This window comes from Littorina saxatilis, linkage group LG8, assembly GCF_037325665.1.
Source record: "Littorina saxatilis isolate snail1 linkage group LG8, US_GU_Lsax_2.0, whole genome shotgun sequence".
Taxonomy (NCBI): domain Eukaryota; kingdom Metazoa; phylum Mollusca; class Gastropoda; order Littorinimorpha; family Littorinidae; genus Littorina; species Littorina saxatilis.
In genome coordinates this window covers 35,531,973-35,544,916 of record NC_090252.1, presented here as the reverse complement: position 1 = coordinate 35,544,916, position 12,944 = coordinate 35,531,973, and the positions used below count along the sequence as shown (strand labels likewise).

General features: G+C 39.4%; 1 protein-coding gene and 1 long non-coding RNA gene across 2 annotated transcripts; one reads left to right on the top strand and one right to left on the bottom strand.

Moving 5' to 3' along the window:
* The first annotated feature begins 1,449 nt into the window (after positions 1-1,449).
* LOC138973394 (ATP synthase subunit g, mitochondrial-like) lies at positions 1,450-6,070 on the top strand. The gene is made up of 3 exons (XM_070346108.1): positions 1,450-1,607; positions 2,871-3,019; positions 5,718-6,070. The coding sequence occupies exons 1-3, from the start codon at positions 1,532-1,534 to the stop codon at positions 5,844-5,846; spliced, it is 354 nt and encodes a 117-aa protein (XP_070202209.1). The 5' UTR covers positions 1,450-1,531; the 3' UTR covers positions 5,847-6,070.
* On the bottom strand, positions 5,880-8,639 carry LOC138973395 (uncharacterized). The gene is made up of 2 exons (XR_011458003.1): positions 7,290-8,639; positions 5,880-7,229 (listed from the first exon to the last, which is right to left on the bottom strand). It is a non-coding gene; the product is annotated as an uncharacterized lncRNA (long non-coding RNA).
* Between the last annotated feature and the right edge of the window lie 4,305 nt (positions 8,640-12,944).

Sequence of the window (12,944 nt, the reverse complement as noted above, 5' to 3'; positions counted from 1 at the left end):
GTAGCTTTGTTCTTGTTTGATTGGTTTTGCAGTTGTCTGTTGCATGTGTTCCATATGTTATGCATTGGTGGTCTTGTCTGTGTTTTGATTATGGTGCAGTCGTGAAAACTACTATAAGTATCAGAGCCGGACTAGGTAAGTACTAGGGGGGGGAGGGGGGGGAGTGGCAGATGGGGGTCCAGGGGGCGAAGCTGAACGTTTTTTGATGTTTCTGGAGGGAAAGGATCGAAGCCTCTCCTTGAACGAAAAAGGTAAATTCGACAGCAAGCTGTATAGGCAATGACCCATATCCATATTCAACGGAATGCAATGCAAGGAATGTTCCCTTTTTCATGATTTTTTTTGGAGGGGGTGAGAGGTGCGATTTCTCCTCGGATTTCATGATGATCCAGATGCAAACCCCCCCCCCCCCCATCCCCTCCCTCCCCCACAAAAAAAAAAGCGTTTGGGAGGTACATGCTTAAGCCGGGGGGGGGGGGGGGGGGGGGGGGGGGGGTTGCGCAGACACTTTGTATAGAAAATCTGTAAAACTATAATCATAATATATAGGGGTGAGAGTGTGGGGCTATAAAATGAGGGGTTATAAAAGGCGGTTTCCTCTTTTTTCTTTTTTTTTTTTTTTTTTCTTTTTCTCAAAGCGGACAAACTCTCAAGTCCTTAATGGCTAAAAACCGTAGGACTTTTAATATTAATTTTACTACTTGGGGGTTTCCACTGTTCATGAAAACCATCAATTAATCTACAGCACCGATCGAAGCTGTATATATCACTGACACGCCACTTTCTCCTCTCTGTGTCGTGCTGACAAACAAATGAATGAACAAACAATGAAAGATAGACATAAAGAAAGAAAGAGACAAAGAAAGAAAGTATAAGATACATTTTGCATACAAAACTTTAAAAAATCTGACATCTTTATTTGTAATATTTTATTAAAAAAATACCTACACTGAAACACACACACAGAAAAACAAAGACCGACTCAGATTGTAGACTACAGGGTCCACATATCATTGAAAGAACGGTAACTATGGCTCTACTGATGGATCAAACCCTGGACTATGGTAGCGTTTAGCTCCCTTCACAATGAACTTGCACAGTAGCTTCTCTTGGCCTGGAACATTATGCCATGTCTTTAAGCCTCTAAAGGTCAATACTGTATCACAGACAGAGAGATAATATGAATAATTATTAGTTTTTGTTTCCTCAAGAGTTACCATACATTTTGATTTATTTATCTGTTTATCTGTGTTTAGATGCACAATAGATGCCTACGCACAACACACGCAGAGATATACTCTACAGTCTCTGACACACGCACGCAGTTTCCACTGCATTTTCACAGTACAGCCGCACATGCTGTTAGTTTTGATCACAATTTAGTTATTGTACTCAAAGTATTATATTTGATTTCAAACAGGACTTCGAAGGTTTTGAAATTTTACCATAATATTTGGGAACAACAAGAGCTATTTCGCTAAAACTCAGTGAAAAGACAGTACATGCGCACTGCAGACTAAGCGGCATCAAGATGGCGAAGGCTGCGTCGACCTTGGCTATGCGATTGGTGACTGGTGTCACTTCAGGTGGAACCAATGCCGTGAAATGTAAGTTGGCATCATGTACTCGTGGCCGATCTGTGTTTGCTTTTAAAATACTTTGGAACCGTGTTCTGAGTGTGTGTGTCTTATCAGCACTTGTTTTTGCTGACCTTCGTCTGCTACAGTACAACTACAAGGTATCCGCCGGGTAGTGGTAACGAAGCACAGGGATTTTTCTTGTCCTTTCTTTTTGTTTTGGTTTTGTTTTGTTTAGTTACTCACAAGTTTTTCAGTGTAAGTACTTCTCAAGTTTTCCAGATTGACTGGTGGACATAAAATAAAAATGACAAGAAATGAACAAACATTTACTGATTTAGGGTACAAAAACTACATGACAACTTAGAAAGTCAGCGCATTCTGGTGTTCGTAAGACAACTGTTCAATCAAAAGATGTACGTTCCAGGGATGTTGCAACAAATTCATATCAAAAGGACAAATGTCCTAGCTCTTCAGCATCAATAGGACATTTGACCGCTTTCAGAAATTTCAATAGGACGTCAGGATTTTTTCAATTTCAAGAATGACACTCGCCGTGTTCCCCCTGTTTTTGACCCTAAGAATGACACTCGCCGTGTTTCCCCCTGTTTTTGACCCAAATGTACCACAGGATGCCGTTGAATAGCCAAACGTGTTCAGCTAAAATTGTTGAACTTTGGCAGGCTTTAGATTTATTTTTCGGTGGCATAACTCAGTGCGCTTCGTCAAAATGTCTCGAACTGAAAGCAAAAGCAGACGCAAGACTTAGTCAGTTGGAGTTGTCTCCCATACTCCTAACTTTAATGTGCTGCAGGCGGGTGTCGCCCAAACGCAAGATCCGCACTGCACAACTTCAGTGCACCTGTACGCGAGAGTGCTTGGTTGCATTTTGAAAATGTGTACACTGTATCTTGAAAGGAACATTAACGAATATCACACTGTCTGAAGGAATTGAGTTCTTATCGAACAATGCCAGCGCTTAGTTCAAAACTATAGGACATCTGACCGCCATGCGGCTATGTGAATCAGACATTTGAGCATCTAAATCGGTCTATGTCCGATGCCTAACGACATCCCTGAAAACTGTCAAAAGTATATGGTTGACCATTCATGGGTAAAAGACCTTCGAACTGGGGCTTTCGAGCCCCAGGGAAAGAGGGTTTCCTCTTTTTTGTTCTGAGGATCAAGATTCCCACCCCTGATACAACAAAGTATTGTTGAAGATTTAAATGTCAGGGATAAAGTGCAATTGGCTAGAGCACCGTTCTTAGGTAACAAACGTTTCTCATGCAGATGCCACTCCGAGACTTCAGACGTTTTGGAAGTACGCCAAAGTGGAGCTGAGGCCGCCCACACTGGGCGAGATGCCTCAGGTCCAGGAAGGACTCAACAAGCTGGTCATCTCTGCCCGCACTGGCAAGTGGAAAGCCGTCACCGTCAAGGTAAGAATACTATGTTGTATGCTCTTACTTACAGGGGAATTGAGTGCAAAAATGTGGACCTGGAAGTCATGTTTGTACATTTTGCAGGAGCTGGATCACAGTCCTATCATGCTCCAGGAGACGTGACTGTGTGTTTGTTTCTGTCTGTATTCTTCTCTGTACAAGTCTGACAGTTAAATTTTTCTTTCTCCATTTTGTGCATGAGTCATTGAGTGTGTCTGTGTGGTCAGGATAACAAATAAAACAAACAAACCACATGCACACACGCATTAAAACAAATCTTTTTCATTGAAAAAAATCTTGCGTATGTCTGTGCAAGACTCATAAATTTGTCAAATCAGACATGCAAATTTTACGACTTTTGTCTTGTTTTTATTGAGCCCTGCTACCACATTGCCGCCGTGGCCATTTTGTTCAGTGTACATGTACTTACATGCTCTAGTATAAACCAGTTGCACGGGGGGGGGGGGGGGGGGGGGGGGGTCTTAGAATTCGATACATTGACTCGATTGAGTCCTTTTAATTTAAAGGTTGGAAAGGGAAACAAACAGAATTGTAGCTTGTTTCTTATTCATATCAAGCTATGAGACATTGAGTCAACAGTTATATATGATCATCTAAATTATGTTCACATATGAAGGGATGTGCTCACAGGTTGATAGCAGACTCTGATTTTTGTGTGTGTTTAGAATTGGTCATGATGCCGTTGACGTAATTTTTTCTTGGACATTTCATTGTGTTGTTATTTGTTTTGGTTTTTAGAATCAAAACGAAAGTACAGTAGAAACAAATCGAAAATACAAGATTCTAACTTAGGCCAAAAAAAAAAATAGGTGTGGTTACGGTAACATAGCCAAAAAAAATAGGGTAGGTAGGTAGGCAATCACTTTTTTTTTTTTTAAACTTTTTTTTCTAATGTGTACAAATTAAACCTACCGTACTTTCCGGGTGACAAGGCGCTTTATTATCTAAGACGCACCCCCTTCTTTTAAAAAAAAAATTGTAATCCAGTCACCCATTGGAGGCAGGGGGCCAATAGGGCGCACCAAAATGACCCAGTTTTTGCCATGAGAGGTGGTTCCCCTGTCATATCTGAGAGAGGAAACACTTCCTGCATCGGGGTCAGTGACCAAAGGCATTGTGATAGCTGGGTGGCCTTGTTAAAAGACACGACCTTCTTCCCAGGGGTCAATGACCCAGTTTTTGCCATGAGAGGTGGTTCCCCTGTCATATCTGAGAGAGGAAACACTTCCTGCATCGGGGTCAGTGACCGAGTTTAACAGAGTGGAAATCTGTGTGTGCGGCCAGATCAAAGGCAGGGCAGTACCTAGTAGCTGAAACATGCATTATCACAAGTTGTTTGACTGGTACTCAAGCGGTCTCTTTGATTTTTTTCGTATTTCATACACGGATTAGGCGCTTCGTTATACAAGACGCAGGGGTCAAACTCGAGGAAAAAAGTCGCGCCTTATGACCCGGAAAGTACGGTACTTGACAGGGAAATAAGTGTGCGACACGGGCGCTTTCGCTTTCATTGCGTTTTTTGCACTCGTTTTTGTTTTTTTTTTGTTTTTGACAAATGTAATAAAAAGTTATAGGATTGGCCCCTAAAAATAGGGTAGGTCGGGTTACCGTAACCACACCTATTTTTGAGTCACTTGAGAAAAAGTGACTATGTAATTGGTCAGTGTTAGTCTGTCCGGCCGTCCGTAGACACCACCTTAACGTTGGACTTTTCTTGGAAACTATCAAAGCGATCGGGCTCATATTTTGTTTAGTCGTGACCTCCAATGACCTCTACACTTTAACGATGGTTTCGTTGACCTTTGACCTTTTTCAAGGTCACAGGTCAGCGTCAAAGGAAAAATTAGACATTTTATATCTTTGACAAACTTTTCTCGGAAACTATCAAAGCGATCGGGCTCATATTTTGTTTAGTCGTGACCTCCAATGACCTCTACACTTTAACGATGGTTTCGTTGACCTTTGACCTTTTTCAAGGTCACAGGTCAGCGTCAAAGGAAAAATTAGACATTTTATATCTTTGACAAAGTTCATCGGATGTGATTGAAACTTTGTAGGATTATTCTTTACATCAAAGTATTTACATCTGTAGCCTTTTACGAACGTTATCAGAAAAACAAGGGAGATAACTAGCCTTTTCTGTTCGGCAACACACAACTTAACGTTGGGCTTTTCTCGGAAACTATAAAAGTGACCGGGCTCAAATTTTATGTGAACGTGACTCATTGTGTTGTGAATAGCAATTTCTTCCTGTCCATCCGATGCCTCATATAATATTCAGAACTGCGAAAGTGACTCGATCGAGCGTTTGCTCTTCTTGTTTTTTTAGGCCTTATTAAGTAAATAAATAATGTGTTTTAGTAACCAGATGTTGTAGTAGTTGCTGTGCAACCCATGCGATTTCGTAACCTAGCTATCGTTGTCTGCGTGCATTACATTTACACACCCCTAAGGAAGGACTTTGACCGAAAATTCGGGTAGACAACTTATTTTGTTTGTTTTTACTGTTCAACTAATGTTTGCTATATATATATGTATATATATACGCATGTTCACCTTGCTTCCTACAGTCGTATAAGAAGTGATGTCCAGAGATAAATGATCATCTGTCATTATTATTAGCCTGTTGTGTATTGTTGTTTTTATGCTGATTTTTTTGTTTTCTTTTTTTCAGGAGGCCTGGTTGAACACCCTGATTGGCGCAGAAATCATGTTCTGTTTCTTCATCGGGGAGGTGATAGGCCGCAGGAGTTTAGTTGGCTACCATATCCCTGGCGCTGTTCACTACATTGCTGAAATCTAAATCTACTTCATGTGCGATGTAGCTTTTTTCTGCGTGTAAATGTTTGAATAGAGACCAAGAGCTTCAGAGCCATGTGTGTATTTAGTGTGAGGGAAGAACTTTTGATTTGAAACAAAGTGACAATTCACTATGACCGTTCACACATTTTCGACGTTAAGGTGACGCAGAACTGTTGAGCTCTGAGTTGTACTGTTCTCAATATAATAAAACGTTTTTCATAGTCAGAGCTATTTTTACTGCTTGTATGTTTGGGACATATGATGTGTGTGTGTGCGCTTGATAATGATATGTGTGTGTGTGTGTGTGTCTGCTTAACCTTTGCCGGTGGTCCGTGTTTAATTGTAAATATCTCTTAAACTAATTGGAATTTTTTAATGAGCTTTTAAGAATGCCTGAGGCACCTAAAAAGCTACATTTCAGCGAGAAGTAATTGAAAAAAAGTCATATTTAGACTACAAACGTTGTGGGGCTGTGCGGACCCATGTTTCTCAAAGAAGGAAATGAGAAGCATGGGGCCCCACGATGACTTCGTGTGTAGTCGATAACCCGGACAAGCGAAGGTTAATCTGTGTGTGTGTGTGGCTGCGTCACAGTATGTCAATGTATCAAACCCATTCACTCACTCCTGCATACAGTATCAATGCATTCATTCATGAGAACATCCCTTCTTTGCCTTCCCATCAAAAGCATGTTATTGTCTGTCCGGATGGCTAGCGTAGGACGTTTTTACTTTTTTTTTTTTTTTAAATATTTAGGCAACGTTTATGAAGTGATCAAGAAGAAAAGTTGTTAAGAACGATTAGTACTATCATATGTTCATATGGCTTGAACCGATTTTTTTTTTGTTGTTGTCGGGATCCACTACCAGTAACTCTTCCTTATCTTCTCCAGCGTTTTCAGCCGCGATTATCTCCCTTCCTCTGTGTGGCGTCAATCCATATTCCCGTCACTGCACGTTACTATTTTTAGAAGGTCTCCAGTGTTTTGCGCGTTTATCTTCTTTCCTTCGTGCGCCGGCAAAGCCGGCGTACACCCGGCAAAGCCGGGTCCCAGGCACAGCCTGGTATTCGGCTCTACTTCTTCCCGGCGAAGCGGGTAATCATCTAGTTTAATATATATTTGTTTGAACTCTGGTGCTTCTCAAAACTGTCACGCTCATAGGACAGTATCTGACTGAGGGATTCAGTAAAACGGAATTTAACAGGTATGAAACGTGCAACCGACACAGAGGTCAGTGGGGTGCGTTCGGGGTTGAAATTTATTAACTTTTGGTCTAATCACTCAAAAATTTACGAGGGTAGAGCAAAAACGATTAGGGATAGAACTTAACCCTTTTAACACAAGATAGTACTAATCGCCCTGAACAACTTTTCTTCTTAAGCACTATGTAAAAGTTGCTTTGATTTTGTTTAATTAATAAAAAAAACGTCCTCCCCTAGCCACCCGGACAGACTTATCCATCATAAACATAATTTATCAAAAGCTCAGTGTAAACAAGTAAAATGTTTGCATTAACAACTTGTAAACAGTTACAAATTGCATTTATATTCATTTATCACAAACAGCTGGATAAAAACAAAGCTTTGCTATCAGAAAGAGGCGTATATATAGAAAATGTCTGCAAGTTTGTCACTTCACAATTTAAATTACAATAATAGCATTCTCTAAATCTGTTGTGCAGTAAACATTCTCAATAATGCATGGAACATACTTGAACGCAGGCCCTGCAAAAAATAACAAAATAAACTCAAAATACTTTACAGTAAATGAAGGTGCGGGAATCTAAAATATGAGTGACACATGTATTATCTTCTGATTTGTGATCTTTTTTCTCTCTTAAAAATAACACCCCCAAAACAATTTTCTTTTATTGTGAGCATACTTTAAGGGTAACCATAGCTATATTTTTTTGATTCAGGAAGAGATAAGGACTACAATACAATCATTTAAATGTGTTAGTGAAAATGTATGACAACTTTAATGAGCAAACAAATCAATTGATTTGTAAGCTTCCAAGCTGAAATGCTATCCCATGCTCCAGACTGAGTCTTAAATTACTTGACTTAAATTTCAATCAATTTGGTTAAAAAATGAGATTGTTTCAGTGATATCATCAAAGACATTTATTGAAAAACCAAGGTTTGGGGGTGACAGAGTGGAAGAATTTGTATGTAAAGTTTTGTGAAGATACAGTCCACTTAGTTTTCTCGCTCTCCTCACACACACACACACTCATAACCTACATGCAGGGATAACACAAAAAATGTGAAAAACATGAAAGGCCAGGGTCCACGGCGGCGCCCCCCAAAAACTGTCAGGCTTCTTTTTATTATCTTGTTGGGACAAAGTAAAAGAACAAAGTTTTACTTTGAGATACCGGATTTTCGGGTTTTAAAAGTGTTCAAAAACCGGATTTCCGGCGGGAACTGGAAAGGTGTTAGCCCTGTACACGGCTATCCTCGTCTAGATTCCTGGTCTATCTGCAAACATCAAGTCAAATCTTGACTAAAATATGTAAAAAAAACAACCTCAGAGACCTTTCACCAAACCAACAAAAAACACTCATGAGCCCACAAATGCATAATACAAATCTATCATATGAATGATAAAAATATCAGTACAAACTTGGCTAAAACTGAAGTCTCACATCATTAAAAAAAAAATAAAAGTAGCTACTAAGGTAATTTGGAACCTCCCTTTTAAGATTAGATTTTATCAGATTTTGTGAAGTCCTAACAGGGGTGTTCCACTGTTCTTTAACAGAAGTATCAGGAGCTGTGAATGCTCCATAACTTGAAAAATCAAATAGATGTCTGTTAGTTTTTTTTTTTACATCACCATACAAGTATGTACAATATTCTTTCTTTCTTTATTTGGTGTTTAACGTCGTTTTCAACCACGACAGTTATATCGCGACAGTGGAAGATGGGATAGAGCCACTTGTCAATTGTTTCTTGTTCACAAAAGCACTAATCAACAAGTCGCGTAAGGCAAAATTACTACATTTAGTCAAGCTGTGGAACTCACAGAATGAAACTGAACGTACTGCATTTTTTCACAATGACCGTAGTCCGCCGCTAGTGCAAAAGGCAGTGAAAGTGACGAGCCTGTTCAGCGCTGTAGCGGTTGCGCTGCGCTGCATAGCACGCTTTACTGTACCTCTCTTTGTTTTAACTTTCTGAGCGTGTTTTTAATCCAAACATATCATATCTATATGTTTTTGGAATCAGGAACCGACAAGGAATAAGATGAAATTGTTTTTAAAACGATTTCGGAAATTTAATTTTAATCATAATTTTTATATTTTTAATTTTCAAAGCTTGTTTTTAATCCGAATATAACATATCTATATGTTTTTGGAATCAGAACATGATAAAGAATAAAATAAAAGTAATTTTGGATTGTTTTATAAAAAAATAATTTTAATTACAATTTTCAGATTTTAAATGACCAAAGTCATTAATTAATTTTTAAGCCTCCATGCTGAAATCCAATACCGAAGTCCGGCCTTCGTCGAAGATTGCTTGGCCAAAATTACAAAAAGCCGGATATGACGTCATAAAAGACATTTATCAAAAAAAAGAAAAAAACGTCTGGGGATATCATACCCAGGAACTCTCATGTAAAATTTCATAAAGATCGGTCCAGTAGTTTACTCTGAATCGCTCTGCACACACACACACACACACACCACGACCCTCGTCTCGATTCCCCCTTTACATTTAGTCAAAACTTGACTAAATGTAAACATTTGCTCCAGGGGCTTGCAACGTAGTACAATATATTACCTTACTGGGAGAATGCAAGTTTCCCTGGAGCAATTTTTTGATTAATGCTTTTGTGAACAAGAAACAATTGACAAGTGGCTCTATCCCATCTCCCCCCCCTTTCCCCTATCCCATCTCCCCCCTTTCCCTCGTCGCGATATAACCTTTGTGGTTGAAAACGACGTTAAACACCAAATAAAGAAAGTACATACCAGCTTTGCAGTATGTGTATGTACTATCTAATCTTTTTAATGGAACAATTTAGATTTCAGTGATCCGGATTTTCTAAACATAAAAAGACTGTAGCAACACAATATACTAACAAGGGCATACCCTCCGAGAATAATAAAAGCCAGAAATGATTCCAGTTATTTCCCTTTAGTTGTCGGTGCAGCCACATGCTATGCAACTTAGCTGACCACTCCCTTTGTGCATTAATTTTGTGTAAGGCATAGTTTGTGAATTACACTTTGATTTGAAATTTTTTTCAACATTTCAACTTCTATGGTAGACATTATTTTTGGATGATTTATGTTTACAAAAGTGATTTCTTTTGAACATGAAGTATCTTAAAATCTTGTACATGTATACAGTTTGAACAAGAGGCGAAGCCTTCAAGGCTCCCGTAAGAAATCAACAAACAGTAACATAACACAAACTCACTCACTCCGTAACACACACACACACAAACACACACACACGCACACACACACGCACACACACACACAGTTAAAACTAACGCATCATATCAACTCCATGTATAATTTTCAAAAGAAGGCAAACAGATAAAATGACTAGGGTAATAGGTTAGGTACCTGCCATGTGGGCACTTTTTCCACTGCTGTCCTCAGTCCTATACTTTTCATCAAGACTTGTCATGCATCACCATGCAGAGTAGATCTAAATTCGGAAGTCTTCATGTGGCCAAAGAAACTACAATGGGCCTTTTGTACAGTGTTTGATGTGGCTGAGGCATATATCTGACATAGCGTCGATCTTGTTGTAGGTTAACCTCCTTTCTGAAACAAATGGCAAAATGCGATTAGTTATGATGACTACAACCTACACAATTATAAACAGTGTTTTGAAACAGAATAGTCAGGTTATACAAGCCACTTTACCTATGCAGCATGGTAACCCTACAATATGCGAAACATGTCGACTGCATCAGCCTGGTTCTTAAAATAATTCTGACGGTCAACACAGCCAGAAATGCCAACAAAGACAAGAAAGCTGTTGCAAGGTAAGCTTACCAAACGTTACATAGCGAATCATATGATAGTGCGTAAACAGCAAACAGTAGATCTACAATCAAAGAGAGGATCGAGTCTGGAATGAAACGCGATACAGATCTAGCATTCAAAAACTGTCTTTCACGTTCAAGGAAGTTGTTGCAAAGTACTTAAGACTTACTAAATTGTACAGACAAAACCATGACAGTGCATGTTTTGAATCTGAGGAAAAAATCGTGATCATTTTGACTTTGAGAACAGATTCATTCCGTTTCCTTATATCTGCATGTTCAAGTAAATGGTGGACAGTTTTTTTCGGGCAGAGTAAACTTAACTTGAGACTCTACTGCAAGTCTTGAAATTCACATAAATCGAACCACGAGCAAAGACATCCAAACATTACAGGCACTTTAGATCAACTCATTTCACTAGAGGTGACTGCCTAGCACTGTGTTTGACATCCGTGTCTGCTGAAATAAAAAGAAATTAAAACAAAACGGATTAACAGTAGGTGACACGTTATCAGAGTGGGAGACACTAGATCTGTCTCTGAACTTACCGGGATACGGCTGCAAGATCGACAATGACTGCCGCGCTTTCAACAGCTCTTCCTCGCGTGGACATTGGAAACACGCTGTGCAGATCAAATTGTAGGAAATCTCCCTTTGGTATCTTCTTTATTTACTTTTCTGGAGCTTAGAAACCGAACAACATGAAATCGTCTTCCCCGGCGAATCGGCGAGGTGAGAACTGGACCACAATCCTTCGCGCGACCCCTGACCTGATCTTGACACCTGACCTGCCGTCTACATGCCAAACACGACACAAACCAGTCAACTGCTTGTACCCCTTCAAAACCCCCCACCACCCGTTTTCTTTGGATACACGCTTTAACTACACACATGCCGACACAATGTTGATCATTGCTTCAATAATTTGAAGATGGTGCTTGAAAATTAACCACGTGAAATGAGTATTTCGGTGTTTAGCCAAAAATGTTAAAGTTTCTACCACAGACATACACACATACATACGCACGCACGCACGCACAGACAGACAAAGTTTACCATCGCATAGGCTACACTTACGTGAGCCAAAAATGATTCCAGAAAAAAAATGTCAAACAGGAAGAAGAGTGTCACTGCAAAATTATGATCTGATAAATAACTCTACAACAGGCATTAACAGTGTTGCTGAACATGTAATCACATTTCTATACAAATTTTATCGAAGAGATAAATAACAAATCTGCATAATTCAGAGATTACAACAATAATTTCACACAAATATATATCTTTCTTTATTCTTTATTTGGTGTTTAACGTCGTTTTCAACCACGAAGGTTATATCGCGACGGGGAAAGGGGGGAGATGGGATAGAGCCACTTGTCAATTGTTTCTTGTTCACAAAATATATATATGGACATAGGTCTCAAATCATACAAACAAAGCTCAACTACAGGGTGACCCCAAAAAAAAGAGTACCCAAACAAAACGTCATAAATTGAACAAAAATAAAGCAATCTTCATAAAATTTATTTACACACACAAGTAGCCTCTGCATGATTTCAACAAAAAATGTTAGCGTTCTAGCTTGTCTTTCAGGAAAGTTATGCTCATTCTACAAAACATGCTCCAAATGGCCTCCCCCGGATTTAAATCCCCCAGATTTCTATCTTTGGGGGTTCCTGAAAGACAACGTCTACAGGAACAACCCACAGACAATCGCAGAACTCAAGTGAGCCATCACAACAACCATTCGCGGAATCTCGCAACAGGAGTGTGTGCGGGTGATTGATAACTTTGCGCGGCGAGTTCAAGTTTGCCTGAATCGGCGCGGAGGCCATTTGGAACATGTTCTGTAGAATGAGCATAACTTTCCTGAAAGACAAGCTAGAACGCTAAAATTTTCTGTGCAAATCATGCAGAGGCTACTTGTGTGTGTAAATAAATTTTATGAAGATTGCTTTATTTTTGTTCAATTTATGACGTTTTGTTTGGGTACACTTTTTTTTGGGTCACCCTGTATAACATAATGATACTACAATGTGTTTTGAAGAAACAAGTATTTGCATTTCAAACGGATTACAGAATACAAAA